The following is a 22,572-nucleotide window of genomic DNA, read 5'->3' on the forward strand; positions in this document are numbered from 1 at the left end:
AAGAAACACATCAGGTAATACAATCAAGCAGACCACTAGAAATCCATCAAACGTCTCTCCTGTAGTCAGACAAAGAGGCAGTTTGTCACTTGGGAACCTGGAAGTGGAGACTAGGTTCATTGGAGGTTGTATTTCACGAGTGAAATGGAGCATATTGATGATGCAATACATGGAGCATATTGATGATGCAATACATGGAGCATATTGACGATGCAATACATGGAGCATATTGATGATGCAATACATGGAGCATATTGATGATGCAATACATGAAGCATATTGATGATGCAATACATGAAGCATATTGATGATGCAATACATGGAGCATATTGATGATGCAATACATAATTGCCACATGTATTATTTAGAACAAAGCAAAATCAAAGTTATTAAATATAAGGCATTTGTTAGAAACCATGGTTAGTCATAATCTTTCTAAGCTTTATTAAATACTCGTCAAAATGTCCAATAATACATATTGTGCGAATATTAGATTTGGACACGAATGCAACTTGCTTGAACTAGAGGAAGTTTTCTTTCGTAGTAAATCATACAAGGAATGTACACAGAATTTCCTAGCATCACACGGGACAGATCAATGTTATTAGCAACATTTTATTTAATAACTTTATTTGAATCAGATGGCAGAACTGCGCACACATTCATATACCACATGCATAAAAGATAAGGTTTAGGACAGTGTTTTTTATCCTGACCATCACCGACATGCTTTACTGCAGTTAAAGAAAAAACCACACACAAAGAAATACTCATAAATGCACTGTTTAGGATTATTAACAGAAAATAATTACAACGATGGTAAATAAAATATAAAGTTTGCCAAATATCTTCTTTTCTCCAGTAGGGGGTTATTGTCTGGCTCTGAAAAATAGAAAAGAAAAAAACAATATTTGATTTGAGGTACTGTACATAGTGCCGGAACAGTCATGCAAATATCCGAACAAATATTTCTTTACAATAGAACATGCCAGTGTCTGCCAGAAATTACACATGCCTTGCATCAATTTACCACCTTGCCAGAATTTGCGTGAGTTTCTAAATTAGCAAGAGGAAAAACAGCTCCATCTGTGTCGGATTTCAATAGCCAAGCCAAATGACTGAAGACTGAAATAACCAAAAACAGCACCTACCTGCTATTCCTGGAGCTTCTACATGTTTTTCAGAATCATATGATCAACGCTGGCTGTGGTATCATTGTCTTCGTTTTCTTCATTTACCCTGATAAAAATAATAATAATTATATATATATATATATATATATATATATATATACACACACATCTTAGCAGACGCCCTTATCCAGGGCGACTTACAATTGTTACCAGATTACACATTATGTTTACATACAATTACCCATTTATACAGTTGGGTTTTTACTGGAGCAATCTAGGTAAAGTTCTGTTACCTATGTACAGAACTGTTCCATATTTGATAGTAAAATGCAACAATGGGTATGTTTCATATTTTGCCAGACAGTGTTCTTTACTCCAGTGCTGTGAGCACCAGTCTGAGCAGGGCTATCACTGTCAGTCACACTTCTGGGGGAAGGAAGGAGCAAGACGGTCTCTAGTTATCTTTTCAAAACATGCACGTTTCTTGTCATATAAATGAACTGCATGTGTGGCCTATTAAAGTCATCAGTTAAATTAGACAATTGTTAATTTGCCAAGATTTTCAGTTCCAGTGGTTTGATTTCATATGCACAACAAAAAATCGAGACTACAGAAGCAATGGGGTTTTTTTATTACATTTGTACACTTCTGTATATTATGTAGGGAGAATGGACAGGTTCCTCCGTACATCCTCATCTAGAACCGATATGTTAAAACTCCAAGTTCCACTGTTATGTTTGCATATTGGCGTTATCATGAAGTTCTGCTTAAAATACTGTAGCTCTACCAACCCTCTTCAATAGAAAATACAAAAAGCAAACTTTTATTTTGTATCTTCTCCCTTTTAAAAAAGTAACCCCAAAATAAAACAGGTACTCACACGAAAAGAGTCTTTCTTGTTTTACGACGGTAAATCACTGCAATAACTAGGATGACAACCACTCCAAAGAGAACAGCAGGGATAATTATCAACACATTTGTGTGGGGATCTGTCAAATGAATTATAACAAACAGTAAGTGTTATTTTTCAAAAGGGAATGTCACATCTCATAAAGCCCTACAGCAGAACTTCATATAAAATCAACCAACAATGGCTCATTGAGGACGTGCAGCTATGGCCGAAACTGTTGCATCACCTAGAATTTTAGGATTGAGACATACATACATTTAGTTTATTTAACAACATGTAATCAAAGTAATCAAAGCTAAAAACCCAGCACAAGCATGTTTAGTGGCGCAGTGACAGCGCCCAGCCAATCAATGCTGAGTAGGTGGAGGGGGATCTGCTATCCAATCAAGGCCAGGCAACAATCCCTTTAAGAGACAGAATGCGCTTGCGTCACCGCAAGGCTCCGATTCTGAATGCAGACGTGGCGATCATGCCGAGCGGCACAGAGCAAGAAAAACCAGCACGAGTCACAACAGCAAGTGATAGGTCACTCGCCGAGAGAATACATTTATAATGTAATTCAGCTCAGTATGTTAACGTAACATTATCCAGCAGGTTTCAATCCACTTCACAAAGCAAAATTAGTTCATTCTATAAGGTGATGCAAAACTTTCGGCCATAGCTGTACAGTAGGTAGAAGTGTATTTAATTGAACTATAAAAGCATTATTTTAAAGAACATTGTACAATTATTGTAGGAACTTCATCTGGAAAGAAATACATATTTAAATGACCCTGAATGGGGTGGGGATGATTCCCCTCCCCCAGGTGAAATGATCATGAAAGTTTGAATCAATTTCTTACCAGGCTTTTGCAATGAAAAGTTACGGTAGCCACTGCCAAGTTTGTTAGTGGCCAGGCAAGAGATTTCTCCATGGGTAACTGTGACTCCCTGCAGAGTACTGGTAACTCGATGACCTCGGACGAGTGAGGACGGCTGAGGATTTTGAGCGATTTGGTCGTCATTATCTGGACTCTCCCATGTTATAGTAGCTGGAGGGTTTGACTCTGCAATGCAGTGGCAAGTCACCCCTTCAGAACCAAGCACACAGGAAGACTGTAGCAAGATTGCAGGCTTGTCTACAGGAGAAAATACACATTTCTTTAATATTACCACACCACATGAATGACTGGGTTAGAGGCATTTCGCAAATCATCTTAGTATCTCTGAAAAGATATAGTCCACTTGTCTCTGAGTAGTTAGGAATACAAGAAATGGATCCACTGTACAGCCACAGTGTGTACAGCTTTGGCAAAGAGTTTTGCATCACCTAGAATTGTAGGAACGAGACATCATTGTTTCTATTTTTTCAATTTGTCAGTTTTTCGTTTAAGTATATGGAAAACTACAAAGCAGTATGTAATTCAATGTGTTAACGTAACATTATTCAGCAGGTTTCATGCAAAAGGCCTTCAGCTTGACGATAGTAATATGTGAAAACCACCGACTGTTACCTAGCAAAGAAACATGTTATTACCACATTGTTACACAGTAATTACATGGTTTTCCATGTCCTGTAATCTAAACTATCAAACTAAACGGTGACTGCTTTTCTGTTTAGAAGGGATATGACAGTGTTCTTTGTTTTTTCCCCATAAAGCAAACACAGAAAAGACAATTCACACTCACATTGTATAGCCAAGTGGATGGGTTTAGATGTTCCAATTCCCACATCATTCTGTGCAGAGCAGTAATACTCGCTCTCCTCTCTAGTCACATTCTCCACTGTAATATCCATGGTTTCTGCCAGTAACCGTATATTGTCCTTGTTTATAACTCTGTACCAATTGTATGTGAAAGCTGGAGGGAGGCTGTCACTGACACAGCTCAGAGAAACATGATCTCCTTCCTTTATCCCACCAGCAGACCCTCTGACAAGAACAGAAAGATGTCTGGGGGCATCTGATAAAAAAATAAATACATGTTAGATAGTAAGATATCATGTTCACGTTGACACCAAACATCACATTTGAAGGGTTAATTTCCCATGAATCAGCAACAACTAATCCAATAACTTTTTTGTATGTGCAGAACAGCAATCTGTTATAGTGATGATGGGAGGATTTGTTATCGCTGTGTCCCTGGGATTATTTGCTGTATTGACATGAAACTTGGAAGGAATAGCAACAACCCATGAAGACCTTGGTGAGAGGAGGGGGTGGGACATTTACTTGAAGGAAACTTAAAGTTCTCCCAACATTAGGAAATTGGTTTTAACTAAATCCCTTAGACAATCACTTAGCTTAATGACATTTAGTTCATACAATAGGTGCAGTTTTTTGTATATCTAATAATAAAAAACATATTGGGAAGGATAAATATTTGAAGTTTGTGTTCAGAATGGATATGTGCAGAGCTCCTTGTTGTGTCTATAAAGCAGAGACACATTGACACTTACACTGAACCACCAAGTGCAGTGGTTTAGAGGTTCCAATTCCCACATCATTATGTGCAGAGCAGAAATACTGGGTTCCTTCACTAGTCACGTTCTCCACTGTAATGTCCATGGCTTCTGCATGTAACCGTATAGTTTCATTGCTCGTAACTCTGTACCAGCTGTATCTCAAAACCTGTGGGTTGCTGTCACTGACACAGCTCAGAGAAACAGTATCTCCTTCCTTTATACCACCAGAAGACCCTCTGACAAGAACCAAAACGTTTTTTGGGGGATCTAATTAAAAAAATATATATATATATATGTATACATAAGAATCCTAAATATGTCACTGCAAAAACATTGCATATGCAAGGTTATATTACAATGGATGAAATAATTAATTAACGTGAATTATGAACAGATAGTGTTTGACATCTTTAAATTAACATTGTACTACAGTGAAATTTTCACTAGCTGATTTGAGACTATAAATGAATCAAGTCACGATGGTTCAAAGGCAGCCATATGGGACTGAAGGAGTCAATGTCACTCATTAAATCACTGCTTCAGAAAACTCCCATAGATACAATTTATTACAGAATTATTGATTCACCCACAGATATTCAAGGACACTCAGCACCACAGGAGCAAATCAGCACATAACTCTACAAGGCATTTATCAATACACAGTATTGCAATCAGCTGCTATACATGACAATGGGACGTTGCTGCACACATTATTATAATAATAATGATACAGTGAAATAGGTACAGCACTGCCAAGCCACCTTACCATCAGCCAACAGTGCCCTTACCAAGATGGCTGACATCAGGGACTGGGAATGAGGAATTGAACCTGAATTGTCCCTCGCAAAGATGGCTGCTGGTAAAGCAGGGTTCCTCTTCTCTGCCATGCTTTTAAGGGTCAAACTCAGCTGTTGTTCATATCTTCTATTGTCAAGAGTACAGAGCTTTACCATGGCAGCGTTCATTTACCCTGCCACACGTGGTATAAGAACTGCTTTTTGTTTACAATAGATATGTGCAAGTCTCTTTATGGGCAAAAGAACCCTGGCACAACAAACACGGAAAAGACAATTCACACTCACATTGTATAGCCAAGTGGATGGGTTTAGATGTTCCAATTCCTACATCATTTTGAGCAGAGCAGTAATACTCGCTCTCCTCTCTAGTCACATTCTCCACTGTAATATCCATGGTTTCTGCCAGTAACCGTATATTGTCCTTGTTTATAACTCTGTACCAATTGTATGTGAAAGCTGAGGGGAGGCTGTCACTGACACAGCTCAGAGAAACATGATCTCCTTCCTTTATCTCACCAGCAGACCCTCTGACAAGAACAGAAAGATGTCTGGGGGCATCTGATAAAAAAAAAATATATACATGTTAGTAAGATATCATGTTCACGTTGACACCAAACATCACATTCGAAGGGTTAATTTCCCATGAATCAGCAACAATTAATCCAACAATTAAACACTTCTGTATGTCCAGAACAGCAAAATCTGTTGTATTGACCATTGTTGTATTTGTTATCGCTGTGTCCCTGGGATTATTTGCTGTATTGACATGAAACTTGGAAGGAATAGCAACAACCCATGAAGACCTTGGTGAGACATTTACTTAAAGAAACAGCTTAAGGTTCTCCCAACATTAGGAAATTGTCTAAGTGTTTACTTAAAAGCAATCGCTAAGCTTAATGACACTTTGTGTTCAGAATGGATATGTGCAGGGCTCTTTGTTGTGTCTATAAAGCACAGACACATTGACACTTACACTGAACCACCAAGTGCAGTGGTTTAGAGGTTCCAATTCCCACATCATTACGTGCAGAGCAGTAATACTGGGTTCCTTCACTAGTCACGTTCTCCACTGTAATGTCCATGGCTTCTGCATGTAACCGTATAGTTTCATTGCTCATAACTCTGTACCAGCTGTACCTCAAAACTGGAGGGTTGCTGTCACTGACACAGCTCAGAGAAACAGTATCTCCTTCCTTTATACCACCAGAAGACCCTCTGACAAGAACTGAAACGTTTTTTGGGGCATCTAATTAAATAAAAAAATTAAATAAAATAAATAAATAAATAAATAAATAGATAATTTATCTAGCTATCTATATATCTATATGTATATATAAATAATCTAAAATATTATTTCATTTCAAAACCAAACATTGCATATGCAAGGTTACATTACAATGGATTAACTAATTAATTAACGTGAATTATGAACAGATATAGTTTGGCATCTTTAAATTAACATTGTACTACAGTGAAACTTTCATTAGTTTATTTGAGAGTGTAAATGAATTGTCACGATTGTTCAAAGGCAGCCTTATGGGATTGAAGGAGTCAATGTCACTCAATAAATCACTGCTACAGTGAATACTCCCATAGATACAATTTAGTACAGAATTATTGATCCGCCCACAGATATTCAAGGACACTCAGCACCACAGGAGCAAATCAGCAAATAACTCTACAAGGCATTTATCAATACACAGTATTGCAATGAACTACTATACATGATAATGGGATGTTGCTGCACACATTGTTATAATAAAAATGATACAGTGAAATAGGTACAGCACTGCCAAGCCACTTTACCATCAGCCTGCAGTGCCCTTACCAATATGGCTGACATCAGGGACTGGAAGTGAGGATGAACCTGAATTGTCCCTCGCAAAGATGGCTGCTGGTAAAGCAGGGTTCCTCTTCTCTGCCATTCTTTTAAGGGTCAAACTCAGCTGTTCATATCTTCTATTGTCAAGAGTACAGAGCTTTACCACGGCAGCGTTCATTTACCCTGCCACACGTGGTATAAGAACTGCTTTTTGTTTACAATAGATATGTGCAAGTCTCTTTATGGACAAAAGAACCCTGGCACAACAAACACGGAAAAGACAATTCATACTCACATTGTATATACAAGTGGATGGGTTTAGATGTTCCAATACCCACATCATTCTGTGCAGAGCAGTAATACTCGCTCTCCTCTCTAGTCACATTCTCCACTGTAATATCCATGGTTTCTGCCAGTAACCGTATATTGTCCTTGTTTATAACTCTGTACCAATTGTATGTGAAAGCTGAGGGGAGGCTGTCACTGACACAGCTCAGAGAAACATGATCTCCTTCCTTTATCCCACCAGCAGACCCTCTGACAAGAACAGAAAGACGTCTGGGGGCATCTGATAAAAAAAATACATGTTAGATAGTAAGATATCATGTTCATGTTGACACCAAACATCACATTTGAAGGGTTAATTTCCCATGAATCAGCAACAACAAATCGAATAACTGTTTTGTATCTCCAGAACAGCAATCTGTTATAGTGATGACTGTTGTATTTGTTATCGCTGTGTCCCTGGGATTATTTGCTGTATTGACATGAAACTTGGAAGGAAAAGCAACAACCCATGAAGACCTTGGTGAGACATTTACTTAAAGGAACAACTTAGCATTCTCCAAACATTAGGAAATTGCTTTTAAGTAAACACTTAGACAATCGCTAAGCTTAATGACACTTTGTGTTCAGAATGGATATTTGCAGGGCTCTTTGTTGCGTCTATAAAGCAGAGACACATTGACACTTACACTGAACCACCAAGTGCAGTGGTTTAGAGGTTCCAATTCCCACATCATTATGTGCAGAGCAGTAATACTGGGTTCCTTCACTAGTCACGTTCTCCACTGTAATGTCCATGGCTTCTGCATTTAACTGTATAGTTTCATTGCTCGTAACTCTGTACCAGCTGTATGTCAAAACTGGAGGGTTGCTGTCACTGACACAGCTCAGAGAAAAAGTATCTCCTTCCTTTATACCACCAGAAGACCCTCTGACAAGAACTGAAACGTTTTTTGGGGCATCTAATTAAAAAAATATATATATACATAAGAATCCAAAATATTTCATTGCAAAATCAAACATTGCATATGCAAGGTTATATTACAATGGATGAACTAATTAATAAATTAACGTCAATTATGAACAGATAGTGTTTGACATCTTTAAATTAACATTGTACTACAGTGACATTTTCACTAGCTGATTTGTGACTGTAAATTAATCAAGTCATGATGGTTCAAAGCCAATGGGATTGAAGGAGTCAATGTCACTCAATAAATCACCGCTACAGAAAATACTCCCATAGATACAATTAATTACAGAATTATTGATTCACCCACAGATATTCAAGGACACTCAGCACCACAGGAGCAAATCATCAAATAACTATACAAGGCATTTATCAATACACAGTATTGCAATGAGCTACTATACATGACAAAGTGATGTTGCGGCACACATTATTATAATAATAATGATACAGTGAAATAGGTACAGCACTACCAAGCCACCTTACCATCAGCCAACAGTGCCCTTACCAAGATGGCTGACATCATTGACTGGGAATGAGGAATTGAACCTGAATTGTCCCTCGCAAAGATGGCTGCTGGTAAAGCAGGGTTCCTCTTCTCTGCCATGCTTTTAAGGGTCAAACTCAGCTGTTGTTCATATCTTCTATTGTCAAGAGTACAGAGCTTTACCACGGCAGCGTTCATTTACCCTGCCACACGTGGTATAAGAACTGCTTTTTGTTTACAATAGATATGTGCAAGTCTCTTTATGGACAAAAGAACCCTGGCACAACAAACACGGAAAAGACAATTCACACTCACATTGTATAGCCAAGTGGATGGGTATAGATGTTCCAATTCCCACATCATTTTGAGCAGAGCAGTAATACTCGCTCTCCTCTCTAGTCACATTCTCCACTGTAATATCCATGGTTTCTGCCAGTAACCGTATATTGTCCTTGTTTATAACTCTGTACCAATTGTATGTGAAAGCTGGAGGGAGGCTGTCACTGACACAGCTCAGAGAAACATGATCTCCTTCCTTTATATCACCAGCAGACCCTCTGACAAGAACAGAAAGATGTCTGGGGGCATCTGATAAAAAAAATAAATACATGTTAGATAGTAAGATATCATGTTCATGTTGACACCAAACATCACATTCGAGGGGGTTAATTTCTGATGAATCAGCAACAACTAATCGAATAACTGTTTTGTATGTGCAGAACAGCAATCTGTTATAGTGATGATTGTTGTATTTGTTATCGCTGTGTCCCTGGGATTATTTGCTGTATTGACATGAAACTTGGAAGGAATAGAAACAACCCATGAAGACCTTGGTGAGACATTTACTTAAAGGAACAACTTAAGGTTCTCCCAACATTAGGAAATTGCTTTTAAGTAAACACTTAGACAATCGCTAAGCTTAATGACACTTTGTGTTCAGAATGGATATGTGCAGGGCTCTTTGTTGCGTCTATAAAGCAGAGACACATTGACACTTACACTGAACCACCAAGTGCAGTGGTTTAGAGGTTCCAATTCCCACATCATTATGTGCAGAGCAGTAATACTGGGTTCCTTCACTAGTCACGTTCTCCACTATAATGTCCATGGCTTCTGCATGTAACTGTATAGTTTCATTGCTCGTAACTCTGTACCAGCTGTATGTCAAAACTGGAGGGTTGCTGTCACTGACACAGCTCAGAGAAACAGTATCTCCTTCCTTTATACCACCAGAAGACCCTCTGACAAGAACTGAAACGTTTTTTGGGGCATCTAATTAAAAAAAATATATATATACATAAGAATCCAAAATATTTCATTGCAAAATCAAACATTGCATATGCAAGGTTATATTACAATGGATGAACTAATTAATAAATTAACATCAATTATGAACAGATAGTGTTTGACATCTTTAAATTAACATTGTACTACAGTGACATTTTCACTAGCTGATTTGAGACTGTAAATTAATCAAGTCATGATGGTTCAAAGCCAATGGGATTGAAGGAGTCAATGTCACTCAATAAATCACCACTACAGAAAATACTCCCATAGATACAATTTATTACAGAATTATTGATTCACCCACAGATATTCAAGGACACTCAGCACCACAGGAGCAAATCATCAAATAACTCTACAAGGCATTTATCAATACACAGTATTGCAATGAGCTACTATACATGACAATGTGATGTTGCGGCACACATTATTATAATAATAATGATACAGTGAAATAGGTACAGCACTACCAAGCCACCTTACCATCAGCCAACAGTGCCCTTACCAAGATGGCTGACATCAGAGACTGGGAATGAGGAATTGAACCTGAATTGTCCCTCGCAAAGATGGCTGCTGGTAAAGCAGGGTTCCTCTTCTCTGCCATGCTTTTAAGGGTCAAACTCAGTTGTTGTTCATATCTTCTATTGTCAAGAGTACAGAGCTTTACCATGGCAGCGTTCATTTACCCTGCCACACGTGGTATAAGAATTGCTTTTTGTTTACAATAGATATGTGCAAGTCTCTTTATGGACAAAAGAACCCTGGCACAACAAACACGGAAAAGACAATTCACACTCACATTGTATAGACAAGTGGATGGGTTTAGATGTTCCAATTCCTACATCATTTTGTGCAGAGCAGTAATACTCGCTCTCCTCTCTAGTCACATTCTCCACTGTAATATCCATGGTTTCTGCCAGTAACCGTATATTGTCCTTGTTTATAACTCTGTACCAATTGTATGTGAAAGCTGGGGGAAGGCTGTCACTGACACAGCTCAGAGAAACATGATCTCCTTCCTTTATCCCACCAGCAGACCCTCTGACAAGAACAGAAAGATGTCTGGGGGCATCTGATAAAAAAAAAAAAAATACATGTTAGATAGTAAGATATCATGTTCACGTTGACACCAAACATCACATTCGAGGGGGTTAATTTCTGATGAATCAGCAACAACTAATCGAATAACTGTTTTGTATGTGCAGAACAGCAATCTGTTATAGTGATGATTGTTGTATTTGTTATCGCTGTGTCCCTGGGATTATTTGCTGTATTGACATGAAACTTGGAAGGAATAGAAACAACCCATGAAGACCTTGGTGAGACATTTACTTAAAGGAACAACTTAAGGTTCTCCCAACATTAGGAAATTGCTTTTAAGTAAACACTTAGACAATCGCTAAGCTTAATGACACTTTGTGTTTAGAATGGATATGTGCAGGGCTCCTTGTTGTGTCTATAAAGCAGAGACACATTGACACTTACACTGAACCACCAAGTGTAGTGGTTTAGAGGTTCCAATTCCCACATCATTATGTGCAGAGCAGTAATACTGGGTTCCTTCACTAGTCACGTTCTCCACTATAATGTCCATGGCTTCTGCATGTAACCGTATAGTTTCATTGCTCATAACTCTGTACCAGCTGTATGTCAAAACTGGAGGGTTGCTGTCACTGACACAGCTCAGAGAAACTGTATCTCCTTCCTTTATACCACCAGAAGACCCTCGGACAAGAACGGAAACGTTTTTTGGGGCATCTAATTAAAAAAAAATATATACATAAGAATCCAAAATATTTCATTGCAAAACCAAACTCAATAAATTACCGCTACAGAAAATACTCCCATAGATACAATTTATTACAGAATTATTGATTCACACACAGATATTCAAGGACACTCAGCACCACAGGAGCAAATCAGCAAATAACTATACAAGGAATTTATCAATACACAGTATTGCAATGATCTACTATACATGATAATGGGACGTTGCTGCACACATTATTATAATAATAATGATACAGTGAAATAGGTACAGCACTGCCAAGCCACCTTACCATCAGCCTGCAGTGCCCTTACCAAGATGGTTGACATCAGGGGCTGGAAGTGAGGAATTGAACCTGAATTGTCCCTCGCAAAGATGGCTGCTGGTAAAGCAGGGTTCCTCTTCTCTGCCATGCTTTTAAGGGTCAAACTCAGCTGTTGTTCATATCTTCTATTGTCAAGAGTACAGAGCTTTACCATGGCAGCGTTCATTTACCCTGCCACACGTGGTATAAGAACTGCTTTTTGTTTACAATAGATATGTGCAAGTCTCTTTATGGACAAAAGAACCCTGGCACAACAAACACGGAAAAGACAATTCACACTCACATTGTATAGCCAAGTGGATGGGTTTAGATGTTCCAATTCCTACATCATTTTGTGCAGAGCAGTAATACTCGCTCTCCTCTCTAGTCACATTCTCCACTGTAATATCCATGGTTTCTGCCAGTAACCGTATATTGTCCTTGTTTATAACTCTGTACCAACTGTATGTGAAAGCTGGGGGGAGGCTGTCACTGACACAGCTCAGAGAAACATGATCTCCTTCCTTTATCTCACCAGCAGACCCTCTGACAAGAACAGAAAGATGTCTGGGGGCATCTGATAAAAAAAAAAAATACATGTTAGATATTAAGATATCATGTTCATGTTGACACCAAACATCACATTTGAAGGGTTAATTTCCCATGAATCAGCAAAAATTAACCCAATAAGTTTTTTGTACGTCCAGAACAGCAATCTGTTGTATTTGTTATCCATGTGTCCACAGAATTATTTGTTGAATTGACATGAAACTTGGCAGGAATAGCAAAAACCCATGAAGACCTTGGTGAGACATTTACAACGAAAAAACTTAAGGTTCTCCAAACATTAAGAAATAGATTTTAAGTAAACACTTAGACAATCACTTAGCTTAATGGCACTTTTTTTTTTTTTTGTTCATGCAGTTTTTTCACATCAAATTATAAAAACATTGCATAGGATAAACATTTGAAGTTTGTGTTTAGAATGGATATGTGCAGGGCTCTTTGTTGCGTCTATAAAGCACAGACACACTGACACTTACACTGAACCACCAAGTGCAGTTGTTTAGAGGTTCCAATTCCCACATCATTATGTGCAGAGCAGTAATACTGGGTTCCTTCACTAGTCACGTTCTCCACTGTAATGTCCATGGCTTCTGCATGTAACCGTACAGTTTCATTGCTCGTAACTCTGTACCAGCTGTATGTCAAAACTGGAGGGTTGCTGTCACTGACACAGCTCAGAGAAACAGTATCTCCTTCCTTTATACCACCAGAAGACCCTCTGACAAGAACTGAAACATTTTTTGGGGCATCTAATTAAAAAAAGAAAAAATATATAAGAATCTAAAATATTATTGCATTGCAAAACCAAACATTGCATATGCAAGGTTACATTACAATGGATGAACTAATTAATTAATGTGAATTATGAAGAAATACAGTTTGACATTTTTAAATTAACATTGTACAACAGTGAAACTTTCATTAGTTTATTTGAGACTGTAAATCAATCAAGTCACGATGGTTCACAGGATTTAAGGAGTCAATGTCACTCAATAAATCACAGCTACAGAAAATACTCCCATAGATACAATTTAGTACAGAATTAGTGATTCACCAACAGATATTAAAGGAGACTCAACACATAACTCTAAACGGCATTTATTAATACACAGTATTACAATGAGCTACTATACATTACAATGGGACGTTGCTGCACACATTGTTATAATAATAATGATACAGTGAAATAGGTACAGCACTGCCAAGCCACCTTACCATCAGCCAACAGTGCCCTTACCAAGATGGCTGACATCAGGGACTGGAATGAGGAACTGAACCTGAATTGTCCCTCGCAAAGATGGCTGCTGGTAAAGCAGGGTTCCTCTTCTCTGCCATTCTTTTAAGGGTCAAACTCAGTTGTTGCTCATATCTTCTATTGTCAAGAGTACAGAGCTTTACCATGGCAGCGTTCATTTACCCTGCCACACGTGGTATAAGAACTGCTTTTTGTTTACAATAGATATGTGCAAGTCTCTTTATAGACAAAAGAACCCTGGCACAACAAACACGGAAAAGACAATTCACACTCACATTGTATAGCCAAGTGGATGGGTTTAGATGTTCCAATTCCCACATCATTTTGAGCAGAGCAGTAATACTCGCTCTCCTCTCTAGTCACATTCTCCACTGTAATATCCATGGTTTCTGCCAGTAACCGTATATTGTCCTTGTTTATAACTCTGTACCAATTGTATGTGAAAGCTGGAGGGAGGCTGTCACTGACACAGCTCAGAGAAACATGATCTCCTTCCTTTATCCCACCAGCAGACCCTCTGACAAGAACAGAAAGATGTCTGGGGGCATCTGATAAAAAAAATACATGTTAAATAGTAAGATATCATGTTCACGTTGACACCAAACGTCACATTCGAAGGGTTAATTTCTGATGAATCAGCAACAACTAATCGAATAACTGTTTTGTATGTGCAGAACAGCAATCTGTTATAGTGATGATTGTTGTATTTGTTATCGCTGTGTCCCTGGGATTATTTGCTGTATTGACATGAAACTTGGAAGGAATAGAAACAACCCATGAAGACCTTGGTGAGACATTTACTTAAAGGAACAACTTAAGGTTCTCCCAACATTAGGAAATTGCTTTTAAGTAAACACTTAGACAATCGCTAAGCTTAATGACACTTTGTGTTTAGAATGGATATGTGCAGGGCTCCTTGTTGTGTCTATAAAGCAGAGACACATTGACACTTACACTGAACCACCAAGTGTAGTGGTTTAGAGGTTCCAATTCCCACATCATTATGTGCAGAGCAGTAATACTGGGTTCCTTCACTAGTCACGTTCTCCACTATAATGTCCATGGCTTCTGCATGTAACCGTATAGTTTCATTGCTCATAACTCTGTACCAGCTGTATGTCAAAACTGGAGGGTTGCTGTCACTGACACAGCTCAGAGAAACTGTATCTCCTTCCTTTATACCACCAGAAGACCCTCGGACAAGAACGGAAACGTTTTTTGGGGCATCTAATTAAAAAAAAATATATACATAAGAATCCAAAATATTTCATTGCAAAACCAAACTCAATAAATTACCGCTACAGAAAATACTCCCATAGATACAATTTATTACAGAATTATTGATTCACACACAGATATTCAAGGACACTCAGCACCACAGGAGCAAATCAGCAAATAACTATACAAGGAATTTATCAATACACAGTATTGCAATGATCTACTATACATGATAATGGGACGTTGCTGCACACATTATTATAATAATAATGATACAGTGAAATAGGTACAGCACTGCCAAGCCACCTTACCATCAGCCTGCAGTGCCCTTACCAAGATGGTTGACATCAGGGGCTGGAAGTGAGGAATTGAACCTGAATTGTCCCTCGCAAAGATGGCTGCTGGTAAAGCAGGGTTCCTCTTCTCTGCCATGCTTTTAAGGGTCAAACTCAGCTGTTGTTCATATCTTCTATTGTCAAGAGTACAGAGCTTTACCATGGCAGCGTTCATTTACCCTGCCACACGTGGTATAAGAACTGCTTTTTGTTTACAATAGATATGTGCAAGTCTCTTTATGGACAAAAGAACCCTGGCACAACAAACACGGAAAAGACAATTCACACTCACATTGTATAGCCAAGTGGATGGGTTTAGATGTTCCAATTCCTACATCATTTTGTGCAGAGCAGTAATACTCGCTCTCCTCTCTAGTCACATTCTCCACTGTAATATCCATGGTTTCTGCCAGTAACCGTATATTGTCCTTGTTTATAACTCTGTACCAACTGTATGTGAAAGCTGGGGGGAGGCTGTCACTGACACAGCTCAGAGAAACATGATCTCCTTCCTTTATCTCACCAGCAGACCCTCTGACAAGAACAGAAAGATGTCTGGGGGCATCTGATAAAAAAAAAAAATACATGTTAGATATTAAGATATCATGTTCATGTTGACACCAAACATCACATTTGAAGGGTTAATTTCCCATGAATCAGCAAAAATTAACCCAATAAGTTTTTTGTACGTCCAGAACAGCAATCTGTTGTATTTGTTATCCATGTGTCCACAGAATTATTTGTTGAATTGACATGAAACTTGGCAGGAATAGCAAAAACCCATGAAGACCTTGGTGAGACATTTACAACGAAAAAACTTAAGGTTCTCCAAACATTAAGAAATAGATTTTAAGTAAACACTTAGACAATCACTTAGCTTAATGGCACTTTTTTTTTTTTTTGTTCATGCAGTTTTTTCACATCAAATTATAAAAACATTGCATAGGATAAACATTTGAAGTTTGTGTTTAGAATGGATATGTGCAGGGCTCTTTGTTGCGTCTATAAAGCACAGACACACTGACACTTACACTGAACCACCAAGTGCAGTTGTTTAGAGGTTCCAATTCCCACATCATTATGTGCAGAGCAGTAATACTGGGTTCCTTCACTAGTCACGTTCTCCACTGTAATGTCCATGGCTTCTGCATGTAACCGTACAGTTTCATTGCTCGTAACTCTGTACCAGCTGTATGTCAAAACTGGAGGGTTGCTGTCACTGACACAGCTCAGAGAAACAGTATCTCCTTCCTTTATACCACCAGAAGACCCTCTGACAAGAACTGAAACATTTTTTGGGGCATCTAATTAAAAAAAGAAAAAATATATAAGAATCTAAAATATTATTGCATTGCAAAACCAAACATTGCATATGCAAGGTTACATTACAATGGATGAACTAATTAATTAATGTGAATTATGAAGAAATACAGTTTGACATTTTTAAATTAACATTGTACAACAGTGAAACTTTCATTAGTTTATTTGAGACTGTAAATCAATCAAGTCACGATGGTTCACAGGATTTAAGGAGTCAATGTCACTCAATAAATCACAGCTACAGAAAATACTCCCATAGATACAATTTAGTACAGAATTAGTGATTCACCAACAGATATTAAAGGAGACTCAACACATAACTCTAAACGGCATTTATTAATACACAGTATTACAATGAGCTACTATACATTACAATGGGACGTTGCTGCACACATTGTTATAATAATAATGATACAGTGAAATAGGTACAGCACTGCCAAGCCACCTTACCATCAGCCAACAGTGCCCTTACCAAGATGGCTGACATCAGGGACTGGAATGAGGAACTGAACCTGAATTGTCCCTCGCAAAGATGGCTGCTGGTAAAGCAGGGTTCCTCTTCTCTGCCATTCTTTTAAGGGTCAAACTCAGTTGTTGCTCATATCTTCTATTGTCAAGAGTACAGAGCTTTACCATGGCAGCGTTCATTTACCCTGCCACACGTGGTATAAGAACTGCTTTTTGTTTACAATAGATATGTGCAAGTCTCTTTATAGACAAAAGAACCCTGGCACAACAAACACGGAAAAGACAATTCACACTCACATTGTATAGCCAAGTGGATGGGTTTAGATGTTCCAATTCCCACATCATTTTGAGCAGAGCAGTAATACTCGCTCTCCTCTCTAGTCACATTCTCCACTGTAATATCCATGGTTTCTGCCAGTAACCGTATATTGTCCTTGTTTATAACTCTGTACCAATTGTATGTGAAAGCTGGAGGGAGGCTGTCACTGACACAGCTCAGAGAAACATGATCTCCTTCCTTTATCCCACCAGCAGACCCTCTGACAAGAACAGAAAGATGTCTGGGGGCATCTGATAAAAAAAATACATGTTAAATAGTAAGATATCATGTTCACGTTGACACCAAACGTCACATTCGAAGGGTTAATTTCTGATGAATCAGCAACAACTAATCGAATAACTGTTTTGTATGTGCAGAACAGCAATCTGTTATAGTGATGATTGTTGTATTTGTTATCCGTGTGTCCCTGGGATTATTTGCTGTATTGACATGAAACTTGGAAGGAATAGCAACAACCCATGAAGACCTTGGTGAGAAATTTACTTGAAGGAAACTAAAGGTTCTCCCAACATTAAGAAATCGGTTTTAAGTAAACATTTAGACAATCACTTAGCTTAATGGCAATTGTTTTTTTTTCTTTCTTTCTTCATGCAGTTTTTTCACATCAAATTTTAAAAAATATTGCATAGGATAAATGTTTGAAGTTTGTGTTCAGAATGGATATGTGCAGGGCTCCTTGTTGTGTCTATAAAGCAGAGACACATTGACACTTACACTGAACCACCAAGTGTAGTCTTTTAGAGGTTCCAATTCCCACATCATTATGTGCAGAGCAGTAATACTGGGTTCCTTCACTAGTCACGTTCTCCACTGTAATGTCCATGGCTTCTGCATGTAACCGTATAGTTGCATGGCTCATAACTCTGTACCAGCTGTATGTCAAAACTGGAGGGTTGCTGTGACTGACACAGCTCAGAGAAACAGTATCTCCTTCCTTTATACCACCAGAAGACCCTCTGACAAGAACGGAAACGTTTTTTGGGGCATCTGATTGAAAAACATAAAAAGATGTACAGAATCTAAAATATTATTTCACCGACATATGCAAGGTTACATTACAATGGATGCATTATGTACAGATATAGTCTAACATCGTTAAATTGACATTGTACAGGGTGATACCTCATGGGCAGCAGTGTGGAGTAATGGTTAGGGTTCTGGACTCTTGACCGGAGGGTCGTGGGTTCAATTCCAGGTGGGGGACACTGCTGCTGTACCCTTGAGCAAGGTACTTTACCTAGATTGCTCCAGTAAAAACCCAACTGTATAAATGGGTAATTGTATGTAAAAATAATGTAATATCTTGTAAGTCGCCCTGGATAAGGGCGTCTGCTAAGAAATTATTAATAATAATAATAATAATAATAATAATAATAATAATAATAATAATAATAATAATAATACAGTGAAACCTTCATTAGTTGATTTGAGACTGTACATGAATCAAGTCATGATGGTTCAAAAGGCAGCCATATGGGATTGAAGGAGTCAATGTCACTCAACAAATCACCGCTACGACATAGTTCCATAGATACAATTATGAAACGTAAAGCTGATAGAATTTGCAAAACAAAAACAGGAAGTAATGGTAGAAACGCAGGGTTTGCAGATAGATGTTTTGTAATGACTGAGTGCATTACAGTACATTAAAAAGTTGAATGATTCAGTTTTGCTAGAATAAAAAGTGCCCAACACAGCAAGAAGTTTTGCAGGTGGCCAAAATGTCAGTGTTCTTAACTTCCTCCCAGAACTAACGTCCAGGTAGCTTGTCCCACTCGCGCTCTGCCTGTCTTACACACACTTACTGCCTGTCTTACATGAACTTTGTGAACTCTGTTTCCACTATGTTTTTCCTCCCAATCTCTAAACACCGAGTGCGAGCTATGAAGTCCAGACACAGAAGCAAGTTCAAATGCACCCAGTTCCTTGTTCCTGCGTCAGGGTTGGTTGAGCTAAACTACTGCGTTCTGTGTGAAGCTGAACTTTGTTTAGCCTTCGCTGACCCCTAAGCTTACAGCTGCTGCTCTGTTTGGACTCTGGTTTACTATAGTCAAACCGCATTAGGAATCACTTACATTGCACATGAAGCTTGCAGCTGGGTCCTGGCGATATTAAATCATTGATATCCGAGTAGAGCGCTCGACACTGAAGAGTCTGGGAGTGATCCTCGGAAGCAGGAATGAAGGTGAGGACCGATTTCACTTCCCACACACCACCCTGCTCGGGCTCGTGTATGGCGTTGATGGAGCCCTTGCTGTAACTCCACATTAGTTGAGGGGGGGTTTTGACGCAGGTGTATTTTATGGTACACACTACAGGTACACTAACACCTTCAGTTAGGGTCTGCGGACAATTCATTTGAGGTTTCTCTGGAGTCCCTGAAAAACAGAATAAAAAAAAGCAGTTGAGTCAACAAGCATACGTTGTTAAGCAACTTTTGGTATCGCTTCAATTGAGGTGCTAGAATCATTCCTAAAGAGATTCTATTTAGTGAGCCTTTTGTGAGTTTAATGCCTTAATGTGACTATTTTTTGCTTTGCTTTTATCTTTTTATTTATGACTTTGTTTTTAGTGTCGCTTTCTGTCAGTTTTAGCGTAAGTCTGTGCCTCTTTGGGCAGCTGTAGAGTGAATTTTTGAGGTCTCTTCTACATTCATATTTTTTATTTCACCAAATAAATGCGTGCAGTATTTCCATTCAGTATTATTATACCTATGCAACCTACAGGATATGCTATACAACAATGTGTGTCTGAAATCTGTTGGAATTTTCAATCAAATATTGCAAACGTTATCCAATCAGTATAATTTTATTAATATTATTATTTTTTTTTTTATTAAAGTCAAAAACAGAGGCATGTTGCCAGTATTTTTGAAACATTATAAAACAAAAGAAAAAACAAAAGATGTTACATTTTTTCCCCTTTAGTAATACAAATGTACAATACATGTTTAGAATTGGTCTGATATTAACCTTTTCCCTTTTCAACTACATATGCTCTGGAGATCAAAACAGTTGAGCACAAACTTCATAGGACAGCTCTACAGTATATATATATATATATATATATATATATATATATATATATATATATATATATAATGATGAACTAAGGTGAATACCAAGAAAAAGGTCGCTGAACCATGTAAGCTGTTCCAAATCACTTACCTGAAACTATCAACTGAGAAGTCACCTGTGTGTAACTGTACTTCTGAGTGCCCTTAATCTCTACTCGGAACATGTATGTGAGCGAGTCTTCAGGAGTTAGGTTAATGATTTGGAGGGAGCAGTTATTGCTCTCAAGAGAGCCGGTCAGTTTTGTGCGATGCCTGAACTTGGCATTGACCAGACTGATGTCTTTGCTGTTGTAAACCATGGCGGTGAAGAAACCATGGTACCAGATTCCAACAAAATCTCTTGCTGGGTGCCTGGGGCCGGGGTAGTTAAAGTGACAGGGGATATTCACGCATGACCCCTTCACTGCACTGATTTTTCTGGGTATTTCTGCCGTCCAGGAGTTACAGTCAGTGGTCCTGTAAAACACTGGAGAAACAATATACACACATCCTGTATCTTTTTCATTTTGGTTTGCTTTTGGTGAGGTTTCATTACCGTAAATGGTAATATAATACAAGTACATAAGAACATCAGCGATCGTCTGGTTCCTACTAACTTGATTGGTCTAAAAACCTTTGTCAGGTCTTAAAGGATCCCAATGATTCCGCATCCACAATGAGGCTAGGTAGCCTATTCCTTACCCTTACCACTCTCTGTGTAAAGAAGCGTGTCCTACCCCTAAAGTTTCTACTTCATTTCCAACAGCGGTCCGCTGCTTAAAGACTTGAATTACGTTGCCCTAATTGTTCTTTTCTCTAGGCTAAATACATTCAATTTCCTCATGCGTTTTCATAACCCATTCTTTTAAGCTCTGAGATGAATCTTGTTGCTCTCCTTCCTTTTAGGGTGATGTGCATACCAGACTTGGACACAATATTATAAGTGCGGACGTAATAACATACATCACACATTAAACCCACTCAGCACATCAAAGTGATTTTATTTTGCCATCTTTCATTAGGCACACTAGTCTATGTGGCACGGTTAGGCATCTGGAACAAAGTACCTAATGTTTAAAAAAAAACACTCACACAACAGGTAACCATTTTGGGCGATTACCTAGTACCTATAATAATATAAAATACAAAAAAAATGTACATTACCTTGAAAATAAGCAGAAAGAACGAGAAGTTTAAAATCCATCTTTTCTTGCTTCTCACCGTACCTTATATAAGTAAGCAAAAAGCAAGTAAAACAACGGTAATCTGTTATAACGTCTACTTACACAATATGGATATGTCCTGCCAACACCATGAAATAAAAACAAATGTAATTAACAGAACTAGTTTACATCGTCTCTACACACTGCAGATTTAAAGGAGCGTACTTACTGGGAGAGGAAGCAGAACAGAGACTGATAAGCCTGGAGAGAAACCTGTAGAAAAGACCTGGGGTAGACGTTTACCTCATCCTCGAATGAAAAAGGGAACACTGAAAAAAGTCAAATCGAAACCCGGTGATGAACTGGGGGTCAAGCGCTTTAGCTCTCTGTTTCTTCAAGTCTTATTCCTCAAAATTTCTGATTTTGTAATACAGCTGGTTTTGCTCAGGGATAGAACGACTTAGACAAACAGTATAATAAGCATACACGGTCAACGAACCAGACGAACGCGTGAACACTTTTCTTGATATGGCACAGTAGTCACCCCCAGTACTTTTTAGTTGTTCTTTATACCAGTTAAGGATAAACTGAGAGTTGATCATTTTGGTTGTTTTGGATTTCCACCATACATTCTCAAGTCCTTGAGAA

The 22,572-nt window shown here is 38.4% G+C and overlaps 1 protein-coding gene across 6 annotated transcripts; it reads right to left on the reverse strand.

The window, feature by feature from the left end:
- Positions 1 to 609: 609 nt before the first annotated feature.
- LOC117433558 (sialoadhesin-like) lies at positions 610 to 22,442 on the reverse strand. 6 transcript variants are annotated; one of them, XM_059009318.1, is made up of 26 exons: positions 22,154 to 22,442; positions 21,926 to 21,987; positions 20,874 to 21,248; positions 19,782 to 20,084; positions 18,421 to 18,693; positions 17,664 to 17,936; positions 16,610 to 16,882; positions 15,871 to 16,143; positions 14,980 to 15,252; positions 14,301 to 14,573; positions 13,247 to 13,519; positions 12,508 to 12,780; positions 11,617 to 11,889; positions 10,931 to 11,203; positions 9,847 to 10,119; positions 9,163 to 9,435; positions 8,080 to 8,352; positions 7,401 to 7,673; positions 6,257 to 6,529; positions 5,569 to 5,841; positions 4,481 to 4,753; positions 3,712 to 3,984; positions 2,886 to 3,161; positions 2,014 to 2,122; positions 1,152 to 1,239; positions 610 to 882 (listed from the first exon to the last, which is right to left on the reverse strand). In XM_059009318.1, the coding sequence occupies exons 2-25, from the start codon at positions 21,963 to 21,965 to the stop codon at positions 1,170 to 1,172; spliced, it is 6,087 nt and encodes a 2,028-aa protein (XP_058865301.1). In that variant the 5' UTR covers positions 21,966 to 21,987; positions 22,154 to 22,442; the 3' UTR covers positions 610 to 882; positions 1,152 to 1,169. The 6 variants fall into 6 exon arrangements, with proteins under 6 accessions (XP_058865301.1, XP_058865305.1, XP_058865304.1 ...); XM_059009322.1 differs by lacking the exon at positions 20,874 to 21,248; XM_059009321.1 differs by lacking the exons at positions 20,874 to 21,248; positions 22,154 to 22,442 and having other exon boundaries at positions 21,926 to 22,079.
- Positions 22,443 to 22,572: the final 130 nt, after the last annotated feature.

Source organism: Acipenser ruthenus, chromosome 38, assembly GCF_902713425.1.
Source record: "Acipenser ruthenus chromosome 38, fAciRut3.2 maternal haplotype, whole genome shotgun sequence".
Classification (NCBI taxonomy): domain Eukaryota; kingdom Metazoa; phylum Chordata; class Actinopteri; order Acipenseriformes; family Acipenseridae; genus Acipenser; species Acipenser ruthenus.